At 56.3% G+C, this 20384-nt stretch overlaps 2 protein-coding genes across 7 annotated transcripts in view; both read right to left on the reverse strand.

Annotated features, from left to right (window-relative positions):
* Positions 1–2276: 2276 nt before the first annotated feature.
* Positions 2277–7098, reverse strand: ACR (acrosin). Its single transcript, XM_061205768.1, has 5 exons — positions 7028–7098; positions 5802–6008; positions 5302–5585; positions 3357–3502; positions 2277–2828 (listed from the first exon to the last, which is right to left on the reverse strand). The coding sequence occupies exons 1-5, from the start codon at positions 7093–7095 to the stop codon at positions 2277–2279; spliced, it is 1257 nt and encodes a 418-aa protein (XP_061061751.1). The 5' UTR covers positions 7096–7098.
* Positions 7099–13960: 6862 nt separating this feature from the next.
* Positions 13961–20384, reverse strand: part of SHANK3 (SH3 and multiple ankyrin repeat domains 3) — a 50194-nt gene continuing 43770 nt past the window's right edge. For 5 of the 6 annotated variants that reach the window (XM_061205717.1, XM_061205719.1, XM_061205720.1 and 2 more), the window contains one exon: positions 13961–14792. In XM_061205717.1, the coding sequence (XP_061061700.1) occupies positions 14201–14792 (592 nt within the window). In that variant the 3' untranslated portion in view covers positions 13961–14200. The other variant, XM_061205722.1, reaches the window with a different exon arrangement.

Below are 20384 nucleotides of genomic sequence, written 5' to 3' on the forward strand. Positions count from 1 at the left end.
ACTTGTTTATGGAAAAAATTCCACAAATGAAATATTACCACACACCTATCAGAATGGCTAAAATTAGAAGGCTGACCATACCAGGTGTTGGTGAGGAGCTTGAGAACCGGAACTCTCCTCACTGCTGGTGGAACGCGAAGTGTTTCCACCATTTGGAGAAGACACTTCGGCAGTTATTAAAGATGCTAAACATGCACCTACCATACGATCCAGCCGTTCCACACATACTCAGCCAAGAGATATGAAAGCGTGTGTCCGTACAAGGACTTGTATGTGAATGCTCATCGCTGCTTCATTTAACAAAACCAAACATCCATCAACAGTGAACAGAAAAATAAATTGTAGTATAGCCATATGATGAAATACTCAGCAATAAAAAGGAATAAACTGCTGAACACACTACCATATAGATGAATCTCAAAATGATTATGCTAGGCAAAGAAGCTAGACAAAAAAAGTACTTGATGTGTGATTCCATTTGTATAAAATCCTTAGAAATGTAACTTTATAGTGAGAAAAAGCAGGTGAGAGATTGCCTGGAGCCGGGGAGGAAAGGGCTGGAGGGATTACAAAGTGCCACAAGGAAACTCTGGGGAGTGACGGATATGTTCACTGTATTGACTGTGCTGCTGGTTTTGTGGGTGTAGTCATAGGACACAACTCACACCCACCGAAGCTCACGACCCAGCCGTTCCACTTCTGAAAGCACGTGTCCATACAAAGACTCATCTGTAGTGACCAGAGCAGGTCATTGATGATTCTTTACCAAGAACGTAGTTTCTGCAGAAAACCCCAATAAGCTAACTTCTGTTTCTTGATCGGTTTTCTACACATTAAAAATGAATTACCTCCATTTTTTTTCCACTTCCATTTAAAATTTACTACAATTATATTCATTGGGATCAGTTTTTTTTTTCCTTGCAAATATGTTTAGATTTCATATACTGATCAAATTCACAACTAGAACTTCTGCCCCTTTAAGAGTCATCATTGTACATCTTTTATTCCTGACATGCCCGGTTTTCTAGCGTCAGAGTTTTACCATGTGCAGGTTTAGCCACCGTTTCATCATTTTCTGTTATTCTTCCTCGCAGTAAGATTCATTATGAATTTTATTTCTTTGAGAATCCTTATCATTTGCCTCACGATCCCACAGGGCAAGAGCGAGCATAGTCCTCGGATGTCTGGATGCCCTTCGGTGTTTGTTCAGCTTTTACCCATTTCTTCCCTGCTCCTCCTGTCGCTGCGGGCAGGGGCTTCTGTGCCAGGATCTGTGAGCCATTTTCAGGGCCAGAGTATCCACAGGGACGTGAAGGCCGAACAAAGAGTCTCTCTTCACTTATAAACAGCTTCATTCATAATTTTAAAAATGAAAATTAAAACATCCATTAGATTGGCAAGGATGGATGAATTTGTTATGAGCCAGATGTGGGGAAATGTGCACATTGAGGGGGAGCTAAAATGGAAGACTGGAAATTCCCTCCTAGGAAGGAAACGTGACACTATGGCTCATAAATGCCCATACTGTGGAGCATAGTTAGAGAAGGGGTCCATATGTGCTAATATGGAAACGTCTGTATTTGATAAATGATAAAAAGGAAGTCAAAGAGTAATATGAACAGTGAAAATATAAGAACGGGATTAGGTTATAGCCACGTGCATGGGAAGTTTGCAGAAGGTATACAAGAACCCGCCGCCTAGACTCTGCAGGCTCCCATCAGAGGGTTCCTTGAGCTCAGCCCTGTCCCTCCAGGAAGGAGACCCAAGTGTCAGCTACAGATCACAGGCCCAGGGCAGAATTTTCCACCTCAAGGAGGAGAGAAGGAACAAACTAAGGACAGATTCCTCTCGTGGGTCTGTCTCTTCACACCACCAGGAGAGCATGGCCTCCAGCAGACTTGGACGCACACCCTTCACTTCTAGTCAGCTCACCTCACAGGAGCTGGGAGGCCCGTCGATTTAATATGCAGAGGCACTAAGCGCTAAATGATTACCTGGACCACAGCCCCAGGTCACCTTGTTCTAGTTTTTAAAATCAAGATTTAAAAAGAACCACAATTGACATCATTAATACAAGCAATTCCAACTTGTCGGGCGGTGAACGGAGGAGGCAAGGTAGATGAGATGAGGGATTGAGTTGGGGAGGGCAGATAGGAAGAAGTCCAGAAAGCATCTCTTTATGAATATATATTTATATTTGTATTTATAATCATTTATTTCGTCTTTTTTTCCTCAGGAGCGAGGGGTTCACTGGGTCCGTTGAGAAGGGGGTCAGGTCAGGAGGAGGCAGGCTGCTCTGGGATGTCTGTGGTCTCCATTTCATAAGTGCCCTTTCTGTCAAAAAAGGCCTTCCCCTTCAAGGCCTCTATGAGCTGCTGTAGTCGCTTGGCAAAAGAAAGTGCTTGGGGAGGTTTAGTGGAAGGTTGCGGTGGGGGAGGGGGAGGGGGTGGCGGTGGGGGAGGGGGGGGCGGTGGAGGAGGGGGGGGCGGTGGAGCTGTGGGTTGGGGTCGGGCCACTGCAGCGGGGCTCTGGGAGGGAGGTGGTCGAGGAGGTTGTTGGAAGTACCAAGGTGGGCGAAGAGAAGGCTGAGTGGAGGTGGGTTTAGCGGGGGGTGCTGGAGTAGAAGGAGGGGGAGGGGTGGGCAACTGAATCATGTGCAAAGCGTTAGAACCGATCTTGGAAGCAATCCAGTTCAGATAGGACCAGGTAGACGTGTAGACTCCGGGGCGCTTAGCTCGGGCACAGCCTACCCCCCAGCTTGTGATTCCCACGACCACGTAGCTGTTTTCCACGCTCTCGCTGCACATGAGAGGCCCGCCGCTGTCCCCCTGCCCAGAAAGACACAGAAGTCACTCTCTGCCGGAGCCACATTCCCTGCCCAGAAGGGTCATAGACTCCGGGAGGCATTTTTGCAGTCGTATGGTTCCCTGCTGCCATAAACACAGGCGGTTGTGGTAAAGTTGAGGTGCACCAACAGCTGCTCGGGGATGTGAGAAGGGTGTGGATTGTCATGGGTTTCCTCGCAGTGAGGAGGCAAGGTGAGCAAACGCATGTGCCTGTGCACGTGGTTTTACGTGCGTACGTGAGCGTGTGGGTACAAGTGGATTTGACTGTTTTGCATTCTGGTGAAGAGAGGTAAGCATTCTCTTTGGAGCAGAGTTTGGATGATATGATCTCTGCGTTAGGGTGGGATAAAGTTCTACAAATGGTGATTGATTCTTTGTAGGGGCAGTTGGTGGGTGTCACCTCCCAAGCTCATTGTGACTGCAGATGCTGGAAGACGGGACCAGGGAAATTTGCTCAGGGATCCAAAAAAGAGGTGTCCGCAAGGGCCTGGGCACCCAAAGGAAAGTTACCTGGCAGGTGTCAATCTTGCCTTCAGGATACCCTGCGCACACATTGGTTGAACGAATGCGCCCATTGTACCACATGGTCGAGTTACATAAGTCGAGGTCGATGATGTCCACACGTGCCTCCTGCAGTATAGGTGATGTCCTGGGGGCTACAGCCAGGCGACTCAGTGGTCAGTGATCACAGAAGACGTGTTCTGGGAAAGCCCTGCCTTCCTCCCTCCACTAAAACCCCATCGTCCTGAAATGCTCTATTTGAACCTAAGATCCATGCAAGTCAATGCCCCCGGCCTCTCCGTACCCACTCCTGAAGGGAAGAAAACACACAGCTGGAAGAGCAGAGGAGAGGCGGGAGATGGAGGTGGAGGAGAGAGGAGGAGAGAAAGGAGGTGGACGGTGGGCAGACGGCAGATGGAGGCTGGACAGATACAGCTGGAGAGTCGTGTACATTAATGGTAGATGATGGTTACAGAGAGGACGTTAACAATTACACTGAGGGTGCGCTGAGCACTCACTATGAATCACACAGGCTTCGTGCCATTCACTCCTCACAGCCACCTCACGAGTTAGGAACGGTTATTCCCCTTTTCTCCAACCAGGAGATTGGAGCACCACATGCCAAGGTCACGGCAGGGGCCTGGTGCGGCTTGGATTCACACCCAGCTTTTCCTCTCTAGACTCAAGTCCAGGCCACACCTTTCGTTCCGGCTATAGGTCACCCCCCTGCTTCTTATCCTCCACCCGGTTGTGGACAGGACCTGCTGGACTGGGTCTGATGAGTCCCTCCCCACGTGCCTCATATCTCTTATTAGATGTGGAGAGAGCAGAGCTATGGCAGGGCCTCCACACACAGGCAGACCTGTCAGGGGTCTGCAAAAACCCCCAAAAGCTAAGGACAAGGTCGGACGGGTGGGCAGAGCAGGGCAGGCCAGGGGATGAGACAAGAAGAAAGTGTGTACTTGCTCTAGAGATCATGGCAGAGCCACGGACACCAACAGCCGGACAGGGATTGACACCCCAGGCCAGGGAGGAAAGGTTGTGAGTCAGCAAAGGCCAGTGAAAGCAAAGGCGGCTGGGAGGAGATGCCCTTCCCCGAGGGACAGCATAGGTGGCAATCCTATCAGAAACTAAGATCAAACTTTGAGAGAGGAGAAGAAGAGTTAAGGGAAGAATCCAAAATTACCGATTTTTGTTACCAAAAAAAGAAAAAAATACTGAGCTTTAAAGCGCAAATGATTGAACTGCCTTGAATTAGGAATCCCAGATTTTCCATTATCAATGAACAAAAGAGATTGAAAGCTAAGTTAATTTCAATCATATCTTCACATCCCTAATGTGACTGGGTGAAGACTCACGCACCCACCTACAGAAAGCTGAAAGGGTGGCTCACGAGCAGAGGCCTGTCCTACTCCGTCTCGCCCCGCTAGCAGAACCTTACTGCCCGTCGCTGACCCGCAGAAAGCCACACCCGCCACCAGCCCCTCTCCCGGTCCCCAGGGGACACGCGCAGTAACTGCTGGGCAGGATGGCACTAGGGCAGAAGGGCGGGGCTCGGGAGCCGCAGAGCTTGGAGACCACGTGCCCTGGCCCTTCCATATACAGATGGGGAAACTCGGTCTAAAGCCCTTCTCCAAGTGCTGCTTCGGGCGCGTCCCCACTTCCAGAACTCACCCCGGGGCTCCAGGCACAGCCTCGACCCCATGCTAAAGACGCCAATGTTCTCCTTGTGCCTGCCATCGGCCTCTCCCCGGGGGGCACACCAGCCGCCAGTGAGGGGCCCTGGACAGGGAACTCTGCCCTGTTTCTCTGGCTGTGAAAGGGGACAGCGGCAGGACCCACTCACAGCACCGCGCTGGAGCCTGGGTGGGGCTAGGGCAGGCGTCCACGTATTTCCCCTTCACCTCAAGGACCGCCAAGGGGGTGACCAGCATTTCTCCCTGCCGCTACTCACCATTGTCTTTTAAGAATCCCCAGCCAGCCACCCAGCATGTCTGGGGAATTCTGGGTGGGCCTGCCCGAAATTGGGGCAGGCAGCCTGGTCCAATGAAGTGCCCACAGGGAACAGGAGGGGTGATCTTCATGAGAGCGATGTCGTTTGCCTCTGAACCCGGAGAGTATTTCTCGTGAATGACGATTTTCTCAACGTATCTCTCCTGCAGTGGTGGCTTCACTGGCTTATTGCTTCCCCACACAACTTCCTTTGCTCCGAAAATCAGCCTCCAGTCGGTAACTTTTCTGTGGGCACAGAGGTAAGCCAGGTCACCCTCGCTGTGGCCTGGCTGGGACCGTGACCCTTGGAGCACCCCATTCCCAGCGGGTGTGGGTCACCCCCGCAGTCTGGTTACCACTGGGCCCAAAGCCTCAGGTTTCCCCGGCACACAGACCCTTGGAGAAGGCCCAGTTCTGAGAAGAGCCTTTCTGAAGACCCCCTCTGCGTGTTCCCACACATACTTCTTGTTCCGGAAGCAGTGTGCAGCAGTGAGCAGCCAGTGGGGGTTCAGCAAGGTGCCCCCGCACACGTGGTACCGCCGATTGTTGTGGTACGTGAAGATCTGGAGGCTGACCATCCAGGGCCAGGCCCCGAGCACCGCGGCCTGCCCACCGATGATGCGCGTGCCCCCTTGCTGGTTCTGCCTGAACCGTGACCCGCAGGGGCCGCTGAGGAGAGACCACGGGCACAGTTCGAATCAGGAATAGGCCAGCCTTTCCTCGTGCCTCCACAACGGGGGGAGAGCGGCGTGGGGCTGGTCACAGCGGGGAAGAGCTGGGGTCCTGGGAAAGCAGGGGCAGCTCGAGGGTGTGGGATCCAGGGGGACGGCTGAGCAGTGGTGCTGTGGCGGCTGTGATGGGACAGGAAGCCACGGGCTCCAGGAAATACTCCAGGGGCGGCATTTCTCGGGTCTTGTGCATGTGGTCACCAGGTGGGGACAGAGGGGGCCACGGGTAGCTAGGACAGGCTGTGAGGGCCCTAGAAGTATGGGAGATCCCTGGTCAGAGGGGGAGGCTGAAGGTGGGAGCGGAGGAGGGTAATCTTGTGTGGGAGACTCCGGGAAGAGCCAGCGGGTCCTGGGGCTGCAGGGTTGGGTTGCACAGTGGTAGGAGGAGAGCAGCCGCAGGTCGATAAAGTGCCCCCCAGGGGAGGGGGGCACTCTGGGGCGGGAGCGGTCCAGAGGGGGAAGGTCAGGGCTCTGTGTCGCTGCTGGGAGTTTGGCAGTCATTGGCACTGCGGGGTACCTTGGGGGCTTGGGATGCTACACGTGGAGTGGAGGTCCCAGAGGTACCGCCTGACGACACCCTGGGGCCTTTGGGGTCAGCCTCAGCAGGGGGCGTCCCAGTGTCTGTGGGAGGACAGGAGCTCCTGAGAATCAAGGCTCCCATTCAAGAGGCAGTGAAGTCAGTCACTGGGTGGGGAGGGAGCACAGGCCTGTGTGCTGCAGGGCCCCAGGAGTCAGTCTCTGGAGGAAACCATGGACGTCTGGGGCCCTGGGGGCTCTGGGCTGAGGATGGTGGGAGCAGGGATGGTCTGGGTTGGGGATGTGGGTAACAGGCGCTGTGAGACCCGGGGGGACTGCTGAGGCCCCAGCTTGGCTTCCTCCAGAGCCCTGGACACAGGGAGTCTGGGTGGGGTCTGTTACTCAGAAGACACCCTCCCCGCCCCAGGTGTCTCTGACACTTACTCACACGTGATGTTATCTCTAGCGACCACAGACGCTGCCAAGACCAGCAGAACGGCAGTTGGCAACATCTCTACCAAACTCCTGCCCCAGCCTGGCCTGGAAGCCCAGTGACCTCACAAAGCTCCATGGCCTTCTGACCAATCAGCAGAGTGACCTCCCACCCCCCACCCTCCAGCAGTCAGGCCAGGCAGGAGGAGCCCTTTAGCTCAACCGGTTCATGCTGAAGTGACTTCCCAACTTCCGGCACAGGCTCCCCCCACCCCAGGGCGACGCGGGTTCACATGCAGCCCCCTCCCTCTGTCCCAAGGCCAGGATCTTCAGTTCCAGTTATCTTCCAAGGTCCCACACCATCTGAGGTTCCAGCTTTGTGCAGGTTCAGGGTCTGACCCTCATGCAAGCTGTAGCCACAGTCCCATTCCAACTCACAGACTGAGGGGCAGCTCAGCCACTCTGCGACAAGACGGTGCAATATGTCAGCGGTTCGAGGGAGGCTCCACAGGTTGACAGACCCTTAACACTGCGGGGGGGAAATTGTCTTTCCCTCTTCCAAGTGTGTGCTATCAGCACGCTTTCTGAAGGCCATTTTGAACTTACCCAGCTTAAGACTACAAAGCCCACCTTTCTCTCCACAGGGTCTCGGTATCTTCTACCTGAGTGTCTCCAGGTCTCCTCCCTGGGGCCATGTGCAGCAGGGTGTTCTCTCCTATACCTGAGTGTCAGGAATTCTCAGCACAGTTACCTGAATGTCATGAAGTAATGTTTCTTCTGAATGTCAGGAGACAGCATCTCACCTCCCAGAGTAGGAGAATGCTCACCTCACCTACCTGGATGTTAAAAAGTTTTACCTCCCCTGTAAGAGTGTGGAGAGGTCGCATCTCTACCTACTGGAGGAGCAGTCTTAGCTCCTGTACCTGAGTATAAGGTCTCAACTGGCCTATCTGAATGTCAAGGAGTTGCACCCCACCTATATGAGTGTCACAAGGTCCCACCTCTCCTACCCGAGTGTCAGCACACCTCATGTCCTCTTTCCAGGTATGAAGAGTTTTCAGATTGTCAGACGATCTCGATTCCTTTACCCGAGCATCTTCTCTGACTAAATGTCCTACTTTCTCATTTCATGTAACCTTCATGAGGTCACATCCCCCTCAACTGAACATCCAGCAGGTCGCATATATCTTACCTGAGTATCAGGGAGCTGTCATCTCCTCTCCCTGACTGTGAGGATGTCCCTTTTCTTCCATCTCAGGGCCAAAGGCCTCAACTCCACCACCTGAGTGTCACTTTGTCCCATCTTCTCTACCTGAGAACCGAAAGGTCTCACATCCTCTATCTGAGTGTCAAGAGCTTGCATCTCACCTATATGAGTACTCTGAGGCTTCAACTGCCACACTGGAGTGTCAGGGATTCTCACAACCCCACTTGACTGCCAGGAAGTCTCCCAGCCCCTGCTTGAGGAGACCGGCGTCTCCCTTCTGGAATGTCGTGAGCTTACATCTTCTCTACCTGAGCACCACAAGGTCTCCTCTCCTCTACATAAGTGTCCAAAGCTCTCCTCTCAACCCCCTGACTGTCTGAAGTCTTTCTCTCCCCTTCCTGGGTGTCTGGAGGTCTCATCTCCCCTACCTGAGGGTCATGAAATCTCTATCATCTCCCATTTGAGCGCAAGGAGGTCTTACAGGCCCTGAGTGTCGGGAGGTCTCGTCTCTACCTGACAGGCCTCATCTCTTCTGCTCTGTGTCTGGAGGTCCTACCTCTTCCCTCTAAGTGACGAAGGGGTCTCCTCTCCCTTACTTTAGTACAAGCATGTCTCATCTTCCTTATTTGAGTGTCACAAGGCTTTGTTGTCCCCGGGTATCAGGCATTTCCATCTATTCTACCTAATTGTCAGGGCATCTCACTTCCTCTCCAAAGTCCAGAGACATCCTCTCACACACCTCATTGTCAGGAAGTTATTTTCTCCACATGACTGTCCCCAAATATACTCTCCCTGCAGGTCAGAAGGTCTTGTCTCTCCTATTACAAAGCCAGAACATGTCATCTTTATTTACTAGGGAGTGACAAGGCCTTATCCCCCCAGTGAGGAGCAGGATGATTTAACTTCCTTACTTGAGTTCAATATTCATTATTTCCCTTCCTGCCAAGCGGGAGGTTTTATTTCCCTTATATAAATGCAATCAGGTCTCAAAGATATCAACTATTGGAGTGTCACGAGATTTTTCTCTCTGCTACTGCATGGCGGGAGGTCTCCCTCTCCGCTCCCTGAGTGTAAGGAGGATTCATCTCCCCTCCGTCCGTTTCAGGGCTCTTAGATACTTTATCTGTTAGGATCTCTTACTTCCCATACCTGAGTGTCACAGGACTTGTTTCTTCTACTTGACTTTCAGGAGGACTCTTCTGCCTTACGTAAGTGTCCAAGGTCTCTCTCTCTCTCTCTCTCTCTCATCTCAGGTGGTCTCACCTCCTCTATCTGAAGGTTTCGAGGTCCTATTTCACCAACCTGAGGCCTTGCTTATTTTAACTCAGTGTCAGACTGTGCCTGATAAAGTAACCAAAAAAGGCTTTGGAAATATAGTTCAAGAAATGGCAATAGGAACTCTATAAGTGATATTAAAGGTTTGCTTGTTAAAGAAAAGGTTATTCAGGTGCTTTTACAGGATTTTGATGGGCATAAAATTGATACGGTATTTAGATCCATGAGAATCATTTAACAGAATGATGTAACCATTTATGTTAAATGTTAATATGTACAATTTTCTGGAAATCATAACTTTTGCAAGTTTTTCAAAATATAGGATGAAAATGTAACATACAAACTTCAAAATGAAAAGTGGTACCCAGTTTTTCAGAACGTTTAGGGGTTGTGCAGTAACGAAGGTTGAAGCCCCCTGTCTAGATTCTGGGAGACACAGTTATTGTTTGACTCGTCAGAGTAGCGCCCACGTCTGATCCTTGACGGGGTTACAGCACCTGCTCCCAGCCACAGTCACGGGTTGAGCGATAGGCACATAGACCAGCAGGCTTAATTTTGCCATTAAACCTGACGGAAGAGTGACTTCGTTTGCCTTCTCCACGCTGTTCCCAAGAGCAAAGGGGGGAGGTGGGAAGGTACAGGACAGTTAGGATTCCGGGGCCAGAGGATGGGGTCTCAGTGGCTACTGGGGGCTTGGCTCAGGCCAAGGTGGAGCTCCCAGCACGGGGAGCAGGGCAAGGGGCTCCCCATACCCCTCCACCCGAGGTTCCTTCTCCCCACTCTCCAGCCCCACTCCCTCCCCACCCCGACACGCCCCTCTAGCTGACCCCAGCCCTGCCCCATGCTCCTGTGCACTCTGCATCCCCACTCACCTGGGCAAGCCAACTCCCACCCCATCTTCCTCACACGGGGCCTTAACCTCTGGCGGCTCCCGCCTGCCCCTGCCTCACTGCTCCCACCCTGCTCACTCCCGCCCACCCTCAGTTACTCTCCAGCGTGGCCCCCGGCAGAGCAGAGCCCTCATCAGCCATCCAGCTCGGTGCCCACAGGACCCTGGGGGCAGCTGGAGCCACAGCCTCTGCTCCGGTTTCCAGACAGAGCACTGGTGAGTTGCTTGGGGCCCCTGAGAGGATAAAGCTGGAACATTCTGAGGTCATGACGAGGCAGAAGCGGGGCAGGGAGTTCGTAGTCCTGAGTGAGAAAGCGGCCACAGGCGTTTGGAGGCTTCAGCTCACTCAGCCCTGTGTCCCTCTGCCATCTCTCCACCTGCTCCTGCAGGCTTCTCCGGTATAGATCTTGAAGGTTCTGACTCATTTTCTGAGGCACTGGGGTGGCTTCCGACCTGTGGGGATATCGGTCTCCCCAGACCCCCGGGGGCCGGGACGGCAACGCCATTTCCAGGGAAGGCGGCTCCCACTGCCGTGTCCTTCCTCTCCTCCACTGACAAGCTGGACTCGCCCCAAGTTCCGGGGAAGCCCAGGGTTCCATGCGCAGCTCAGAGGAGCCCAGCGCCCCAGCTGCCACAGTGCTGAGGCCCAGAGCGAGTCAGGGTCCCACCTCTGCCCCCCACACTCGGACCCTCCCAGGTCCCCACCCCTCGACTCCCTTCTTGGCCTCTTCTGTAGGATGACCACTGTCTCTAACTTGAAAACGAAGCCAAAAATTTGAAAAATGTTGAAAATTTGAAATTGGGGGGCTTTCTAGACAGACGGTGAGCGTCTCTCAAGGTCCCACTGCCAAGTAGTCACCGCCGCAGCCTCACAGGGGCCTTCACCTTCCCTTGCAGGCCATCCAGACCTTCACCTGCTCCTCAGAGCTTCTCTGCCTTCCCACCCCCTCTGGGTAAAGACACCTGAGTCCACCCCTCTTCTGCCCACAAGGCTTCACTCCATCCACCGTTCTTACTCTTCCCGGGATCCTCACGCTTTCCTGGAGGCATCGCCCAGGCCCCATCCTGAATCGAGGTCTACATTTGCATGTGTCACATTCACACTCCGCCTTGACCCAGCGTGGCCAGGCTCTGCACCCACTGCCCCTCCTAAAACCCCACCGGGTGACTGGTGCCCAACTGGTCTGATATCCCACCTCTGCGGCTTCTGGCCCTCTCTCAGACCTGGGCCCCGCAGTCTCCACCCTTTCATGGCTCCCTCTGGGTCTCCTTTGCCCTCTCACCTCACTGTTCCTCCTCCTTTCACTCTTTGAGGTGCCTCTGCCCTTCCTGTGAGCTACCACCCCCCACCAGGTGCCACACAGCACTTGCCCCATCGATGGCTGGTGGCAGCTGGCTCAGAGGGGAGAAGGCCTGAACATGGGCAGAAGCTTTGGGGGCAGGAAAGCAGGGATGGACAGAAGAGGGTTCAAAGACAGGAGCAGCAGAATTTAGGGGCAACTGGATACCAGGGGGAAAGTGGACAGAGGCCACGGAGGACAACTGGACTTACAGCTCAGGAGGTGTCATTCACTGAGCTGGGGAGCAGAGAGCGAAGCTTCCAGCTCAGGAAGCATGGGCTCAGGTCCAGCAGGCCTCGGAGAGAGAGAGATGCACGGAGAAGCCAGGCACGTGGGCATGGAGGTCAGCAAAGAAACTGGGTCAGAGACAGGGATCTGCAGGTGATCACTGCGTGTGGCTGAATGCTTACTCCAGGCCGGGGAGGTTTGTGTGAGCTGTCCAAGGGACAGCAGAGTTTGTGCTCCCGATATCTCCTCAAGCAGGCAACAGAGAGATGGTTTCATTTCTTATAAATTTATTACATAATAATATTATAATAATTATTATCAATAATAATAATAATATAAGAAACATAGATCTCTGTGGGGTGTATCACAACGTCAGGGTCAGGAGGCCTCAGGACTGGAGCAGGGGGTGAAATCCCCCAGCTGGAACTCCATACAAAAGGAGGGGTGAAGCAGAACTGACCCTGTAAAGTTAAAAACCCAAATTGAACGGAACCAAAAACCCACAGGTGAGTGTGAGACGAGTGTGTATGTGGCAGTCTGTTACAGTGACTGCCGCTGTGTGTGTGACCTGGTCTGTTGGTGAAAGGGTTACTGGGTGTGAATCTGCCCAGGGAATGGGGCCGGTGGGCCAGGGGCGGGGCGGGTGGGCACAGACCGGCGTGCCAGGTCCCTGGGCTGTGAAGACTTCTGTTTTCTGGGTTTTTTAATTTTTATTAAAAAAAGCTAGAAATATAAACAGAAACTTGTGAGTGACGTGGATGGAGCTTAGTCCAGACTCCAAACCCTAGGTTTAAAAACGTCCCGGGCCCCCCACCCCACAGGTCATTGCTGAGTGTGAGGAGTCACAGTAAGGGGGGCTGGGGTGCCTGCTGGGGTCTTTGCCTCTCCCCAGGGCTCGCAGTGGCCTGACTCTAGGGCTGCCCCTATGATCCCCCCTAGAAGCCCGACGGGGGGAGCACTGCCTCCAGGGGCCCTCGGGGGCCTCTCCCGAGCAGCAAGCCTTCACCAAGAAGGCACACTCAGGCTCGGCGAGGCTCTGGAGGGCCAGGCTGGGCAGACAGCAGGTCCCAGGGTGCAAGACGACCTCTGACTTTCTTTGGAAGCGGAGACGGGGTGCTTTCACAGGCACACACCCATGCACGCACCCTGTGCACGCTTCCGAAGCCCCTACACTAGTCCAGAGTGGCCCCTAGGGACCGCTCTCCAGTCAGGCACACGCGGGGCTCCGATGCACTCAGTCGCACCCCGAGATTCACACACTCGCACATGTGCGCACACACACAGGGCGGAACTGGAGACTTCAGGTCTGAGGCAGGGAGGCTTCTTTGCTGTAGTCGCCCAGCAGCGTGGGGAGGAGGCTAGACCCCTACTGGGGAGGGACCCTGCGAGAGAGATAGCTGGGGGCGGGTGCCAGGGCCCTGCCCTCCTACCGCCCCCCTCCAGGGCCACGGTCTCCCAGGCGATCTGACCTTGCTAGTGCCCAGCAGGACTCGCTGCCTGCCGCCCCTCCTCCACGCAGCACCTGAAGGGTCGGTGGGGCACACTATAGCTCAGCGAGGGGAGGGGGCCCAGCCGGGGCCCCAGGGCGGGTTACTAGGACCCTGGCCAACCCCAGACCAGCTGGAGCGTCCCCCGCCCCATGTGGGGTGGCAGTGGCAGTTGAGGGGCCAGAGATGGAAGACTGGGCAGCCGCAGCGGAACCACTGGGGGGCTGGAGGGGAGGGGAAGGGAAGCTATTGAGGACAGAGATATTTGTTCCTTTTCTCGTTCCAAATATAGAGTGGATTAAAATATGCAAAACAGGGGGGCTCCTTGGCCCCCAACCGAGAACCCCAATGTCTCCCCCCTCCCCCCGAGTCACCAAGGTGTGTCTTAACCTTGCATGCTGGACTAGGTTCCCCCCTCTGGGAAAGTAGCCACCAGGAGCTGAGCGGGAGATGGTCAGGCCGGAGCACCCCCGTCCCCAACCCCCTCCCGCTCCAGCCTCCCCCCCTCCCACCCCCCGCCCCACGGCCCGCGCCCTTCCTGACCGTGTGCTGGGTGGGGCTCGACGGCCTGGGAGGGCACTAAGCAATGTACAGGGCAAGTCTCCGAGCAACAGCAAACAGGACGATTCATGCAACATTCCTGGCCCGGGCGCCGTTGGGGTGGGGGTTAGGGGGCGGGCCGAGCCCGCGGCCCGGGGGCGGAGGTGGGGGGCCCTGCCGGCAGGGCGCGGCCGGGGCGTGGGTTGAGGGCGGGGGGCGTCAGCTGCCGTCCAGCTGCCTGAGCGCGCGCTCGATGTTCATGCGGTGGCCCACGCGCGTGACGCCCAGCTCCACGAAGTCGTCCTTGGTGAGCGCCGGCAGGTGCGCGCCCTCGATCTCGTGGTCCTCGAAGCGGTCGCGGTGCTCGCCCAAGTGGATGCTCTCCAGCCAGTCGCCCACGTCGAACTTGCTCCAGAGTTGCAGGGGCTTTTGCTGGAAGGGCCGGCGCGGGCTGGGGGCCCCGGGGCCGGGGCCAGGCGCTGGCGAGGGCAGCGGCGAAGGCGAGGGCGAGCGGCTGCGCGCGCTCACACTGCGCACCACAAAGCGCACCTCCTTCGGCTCGTGCGGGATGGAGAGGCTGGACGACTTGAGGATGGTGGGGGGCGTGAGGCCGAAGGGCCGCCCCGCGCCCCCCGCGCCCGCCCCCAGCCCCTCCACCCGCTCCAGCGACGCGGGCTTCACTGGGCTCGGGGCGCGCCGCGCCACTGGGTAGCGGCCGCCGGGCCGCACCGGGTAGGAGGCCCCGCCGCCCGGGCCCCCAGGGCTGCGCTGCGCTGAGATGGAGCTCAGCTCACCGAGGCTGCTGAAGAGCCTGCGGAGGGAGAGGGGGTCAAGGCCAGGTGAGGGGCACTAGGCGAGGTGGGGGTAGGCGGAGGGGCGGGGGCCAGCGGCCAGGAGGACTCTGGGAGGGCGGGGGCGGGAGGGGGCGGCCTGGGACTCGGTGGGTAGCCTTAGGGCCAGAGGAAGAAAGGAGGGTAGGGTCCTGTGGTTACTCTGGCCTGGTCCTCAGAGTCAGAGCCGGTGCCCTGCTGGGGGAGGGGGGGCCCTAGACTGAACGGACGGTGAGGAGTAAAACCCCTGGCCCCCTCCACTCTTTGCGGGCTCCAAGAGCAGGCTGCCGGAGGAAAGACAGCCGCTGGGGCAAAGGGCTTCCCACCGCATTTCTGACAGCCCGGGACACCGGCTCTGGACACTGCCCCGTCCACCCACACCCTGGAGAGGAAGACTCTGGCAAGACCCCTCACCACTTCTCCCACACACCACTTCGCCCTCTGTCATCATGAGGAGACCCAGAAAGACCTGGGCTGGCTGCAGGGCTGGCTGAGTCGTGATCAAGGCTGGTGGCAGCACAAGACTGAACAAGTCCATGAGGTCTGAGACAGACACGAGGCGGCGTTCACACCCACACGGAGCAGCGGCACGTGCAGGACAGGCGTGAGGCAGCGACACACTCACGACATGCGGCCTCCCCGCACAGGAGCGCACACAGCAGCAGCAGGAGCACCCACGTGTGTTACATACATGCAGCAGTGGCAGGAGTGGCAGTGGCCTGCTCATGACAGTGACACAGCAGCACATGTGCACGCGCACACACACACACACACACACACACAGATGGGTCTTCACTTCCCAGCATCACCTGAGAGGACCCCAGGCCTTCAGCCCCGCCACGCCCCCCAGCATGGCCATGGTGGGAAGCCTGGCTGGGGGGACCCCTCCAGAGAAAACCCACTCCTAGATCCCATGCCACCTCCACCCCGTTTCTTTCCCTATCCCCTACTGTGGCCACCACGGGAAGCCTCATGGGGCCGTCAGTGGCACCAAAGCCCCATGAAGCCACGCAGAGCAGAGATCCAGGCGGGCAGGTGCAGCGCACGGACAGTGAGAGGCATGGGATGGGCATGCTCACTTACACAGCCGGCGCTCGGGACCACCGCGCAGCTAGACAGAGCAGCCACATGCAGATGGGCAGGAGAGAGCAATGAGAGAGAGTGTTAGCGGCCCAGGCCCTCAAAGCAGGCACATGGCCCCCAGTCACGACCACAGTGAGGGCAGCCAGGTGCAGGGACCCCGTGGCCAGATACCCAGTAAGGGAGGAATTCAGGTGCAGTGGGCCCAGGTGCGATGGGAGGGAACACATCTGGAGCTGCTGGAGGAAGGAAAGTGCAGGCCCGACGCGGGCAGAGCTGGGTGGGCTCCTGGTTTGCCTGTGACCTGTTCTCTGGTCTGTGAAGTGCAGACCACGGTGGTGTCCATCCACAGGCTTTACTAAGAACCCCGTGTGGCAGCTGCTCAGCAGACCCCTGGCTTGGGGATGCTTTGTGTCCCCTTGTGCTGCTGCTGCCTGAAGGGCCTCTCTCCAGCTGCCATCCCACCTCCCTCTCCCTGCCCTTGCCCACACTGGGCTAAGGACCCCTCCCCTGGGTTCCCCCACCCACCTCTGTGCCATCCTGACTGGCCCCTGTCCCACACCGCACGGGCACCCTGAGCATCCTTCCTCCCCTGAAAGCAGGTTTGGTCTTTTCCCGTCTCACCCGTGCAAGGCCAGCCTCCCCCTGGAGATCCAGCTCTGTCCCTCCTACTCAACCTGGTTTCCATTGCCTTCCACTGGCTCCCTCTCCTCAGCCTCTGTCCCTGCTGCCTTGCCCAATTGCTCAGATCCAGAGCAGAGCCTCTTGAAGAGGCCAGACCATGCTTCCCCCACCCAGCAGAGAGGGACTCCAAGGACACCTGGGGTGATGGGCTCAAGGAACAGGCGCCAGTCACCAGAAGAAACCCTCCCCTCTCCCACATCTGACTTCCATGGTACCGCCTGGGTTTCAGAGCAAAGTGGGGCGGCAGTGGAGGGTGGGAGAGGGCGCCCAAGTGGTGGTGATTGTTAGGGAGAGGGCGAGAGAGCAGCGCTGGGGGGCTGGGCCCAGTACAGTGCTCCCCTCCCGCCACCCCGGGCCCTCATGCATCCCACCCTGGCATGGGGACCTGCACCTCAGGATGGAGTTCTGCGTGGCCCACCCCCAGAGTCCCCCGGAGCAGGGTCTGGAGCCCTGGCATGGGGTGAGCTGGAGGCCTAGGATGAGGGCAGACCGGCTCAGAAGCACCAGGGAGACCCTGCCGAGGGGAGATACTGGGTGTGGGGAGGTGGGCACCTGCCAGAGGCTAGGGCTGGTGCCAGGAGGTGCCATGAGTGAGGGGCTGATCCACTGGAGTGCAGGGGAGCGGGCCGGTCACACTCCTAAGGCTGCCCTCCCAAGACCCCAGGGCATAGCAGGGAGTGGCCAGGGATGCCCACGGCCCAGGTGTCTGCTCCTCCTCCCCTTCCTCTTGGGGAACAGGGAACTTCCCACATTGCCCCAGGCCAGGCACCCTGGGAGTGTCCATGGTCAAGGTCCACATGTTTCCACACCACCTCTGCAGAGCCATCGCTGTCCGTCACCACTCTGAGCTGTCTGACGGCCTCCCCAGCCAGGCTCTGACCATGGCATGGCCACATCACAACCCCTGCCAGCCTCCCAAAGGGCTTCTGGGCCACCCACTCTCTAACATGTGGTACCTCAGTAGGCACCAGCACCCCTGGACGCCTTCCGGTCTTTCTCCAGACGTCTCAGCCAGGCTCCACACTCCCCAGCAACTTTCCCACCAGTGTCTGAACCTTGCAGTGTCTGGCTTCCTCGTGACTCCTCGACCAGTGAGGCCTGGTCTTGCCCCCCACCCTTCGCCCCTGCAGTTACCGAGGCTGTCAGCAGAATCCCCTTGCTGACCTGTCCGCTGCTTTCCCTCTTAGGCACCCTTTCCTCTACCCCTTCCTTCCTAGATAGGTTCCCCTCTTAGTTCGCACTTTCTCCCAGGCCATGTCATCCACTCCCACCCTTTTCTGTGACCGATGTGCCCATGAATGCCACATGTGAAGCCAAGCCACTCTCTCCTGAGCTCTCCTGAGCTCTCCTGAGCTCTCCCCAGACCTCTCCTGGGGTCTCCAAACATGCTCTCCCTCGCCCCAGTTCTTCCCACACCAGAGGCCTGGGAGCCACCATCAGCTGCTCCATCCTTTCACCCCCATGGCTGATATGTCACCAACTCCCGGCATTAACCCTGGCCCTCCTCCTCACCCCCAGCCACCTCTGGATCCAGACCTTTCATGGTCCCACTCAGGACCTTTCATCTCACTTCCTAATTGTTATCCTTGACTCTTGGTACCTAGCTCAAAGCCAGGAACACAATATGCACTGAAAAAAAATGTTATAAAACAAAAACAATGTGACATGTCACTCTCAGGCTTGACTGCCTGTCAACCCATTGGTGCCAACAGGCAAGAAAAAGCCCACTCCGGCCCTGGTCTCTGCCTGGGGCCTTCTGCCACTGCACTCACGCAGGGCAGGTCTAGGCCTGTGGCCTTTTGAAATTTAAGAGCCTCATTAACGGAAATAATCCTCAACAGGAGCACAAACTATATACGGGCTTGTGAGCGTCCCATTGCACTCTCTCTGGTCTCCGTGTCTCACTCCAGCCCTAACTTCTCACCGCCCACACCAGGTCATGGCTCCAACCTTGATGCACCCAGATGCCCCTATGACCCCTCCTCTGTGACCCCTTCCCGCTCCCCTAGCAGAGTTCCGTGAACTCCTGAAGCCCTGATCACATCTCCTGCGAACACACCTCACAGGTCCCCAACCTGCGAGGACCTCCGCAAGGACAGAGCACAGCCTGGCCCCTGTGCCCTGCACTGGCCAGCACACAACAGGTCCAGTTTCAAAAGAACAAGCCCTGAGGCACCTGCAGTCATGTATGGCTTTATCCAGATCCCTGTCAGACGTGCTAGCAGGACCGGGCTCACAGTAGGTCCCCAGGGCAGGGTTTCTCCACCATCGCAGAAACGTGCATCTTCTGTGGGATGCTAATTAGTGATCTACTAAAGAAGCTGTCCGAGACCACAGCACACAGCACATCAAAAGTTCTGAGAAGTACTGCAGGAAAGAAACCTCATCAACTTTGTGTTTCCAAAGCTATTTCGCCATGAACTCTTTTCTGTAAAATCAGATGTGACAGTCAGACAGGTGTAAAACTGAGGGCCACAGCAAAACTGAGTATTGCTGTGGGGCTCAGAGACACGTGGCCCTCAGACCGCATGTGGGATTCAGATCCAACCGTGGGGTCTGGAAGACAAAGGGAGTTCAGAGCAGATGTGGGGCTCTGAGCAGACAAATGTTCTGCCTATCAGGCTAGACCCAAAGCTAGAAGCATAAAGAGGTGGATGGTCTGGGATCAAAGTTCCAAAAAGCCAAAGGCCGTGGGCCTTCTGGATGGCCCCAGTGCATTTCCACAAGTTGCCGAGCTTCAAGTCCATGACATAAGGGGTAACCTCCCCTCCCCTTCTGAGATCTTCCTAGATCTCGGGCCGCAGAGTGTCTTGCGGGTAAAGGACGCCAGAGCCTAGACTGAGCTGTCAGTGAGGAAGGTGGGCAGAGCAGGCGCTTCCTTTCTTGTGGTGCCTGTCGGGTGAGGAGAGGGGCAGGCCTGCGAGGGAACACATGGGGGGCCAGTGGACAAGGCACAGGGGTGTGACCCACTGGGTGGCCGTGGCAACTGCCCTAGGGCTTCAGCTAGGATCCATCCTGGGAAGGTAAGAGCCCCACCGGGACATCAGAACGTCCTGCACTTCGGACATGTCTCTGAAAGACAGTATCACTAGCACTTTTATCGCTACGTGAGAAATGAGTGTCAGATTCTAGCCACTGCTGGCGGCAAAACAAGAGCTGCCCAGCAGCGCCGATGGGCAACACAGCCACTGCCGGCCACATGTGGGGCTGACTGGACGTGGCCACAGCATCTCCTGCTCAGCCGCCCGCCAGTGGCCAGAAGTAAAGGGTCTAGGACAGGCAGTGGGGCCCACTCCAGAGGGCCATGGTTTCACCCAGGTTCGAGGGCAAGAAGGAAGAGGAATAAGAGGAAGGAAGGAAGGAAGTGTGAACAGGAGCAGAAGGGAATGTGGAGGGAGGTGGGGAAGGAAAGGCAGGGCAGACGGGTAACGTCGCTGGGCCTATCAAGCGGCACCAGTTGGGCTCAACTGCAAGTAATTTCAGAATCCACATGCTGTTCGTTATACGCCTGACTGGTAAGCAAAGGTTCGGTCTACACAATGAACACATATGCATTTCTGTGTGAGGGGAACTACTGCACATAAACACAGTGTCTGTCACTAGAAGGGGTTTAATGACAGAGGCTCCAGATTATAGTGGACAGATAGCGGGGCTTGAGGTCAGATGCCACCATCTACTGGCTGGAATGGATCTCCTTAGAACTTCAATTTTATTGTCTGGAAAATGGAGATTATATTATTATCCATCGAACAGAATGGCTCTGAAGATGAAGTAACGTGACTTGGCCTTCTCCAGTGCAGAGCGCTCAT

The sequence above is a fragment of the Eubalaena glacialis genome, chromosome 11 (assembly GCF_028564815.1).
Source record: "Eubalaena glacialis isolate mEubGla1 chromosome 11, mEubGla1.1.hap2.+ XY, whole genome shotgun sequence".
Classification (NCBI taxonomy): Eukaryota; Metazoa; Chordata; class Mammalia; order Artiodactyla; family Balaenidae; genus Eubalaena; species Eubalaena glacialis.

Coding starts and splice junctions, on each gene's coding strand:
- ACR (XM_061205768.1), bottom strand. CDS start 7,095: ATGTTGCCAACTGCCGTTCTGCTGGTCTTGGCAGCGTCTGTGGTCGCT. Junction 5,586..5,801: donor CACTGCTTCCGGAACAAGAA/GTATGTGTGGGA, acceptor CTGTGCCCACAG/AAAAGTTACCGACTGGAGGC. Junction 3,503..5,301: donor GGGATTCTTAAAAGACAATG/GTGAGTAGCGGC, acceptor GCCTGGCTGTAG/CCCCCAGGACATCACCTATA.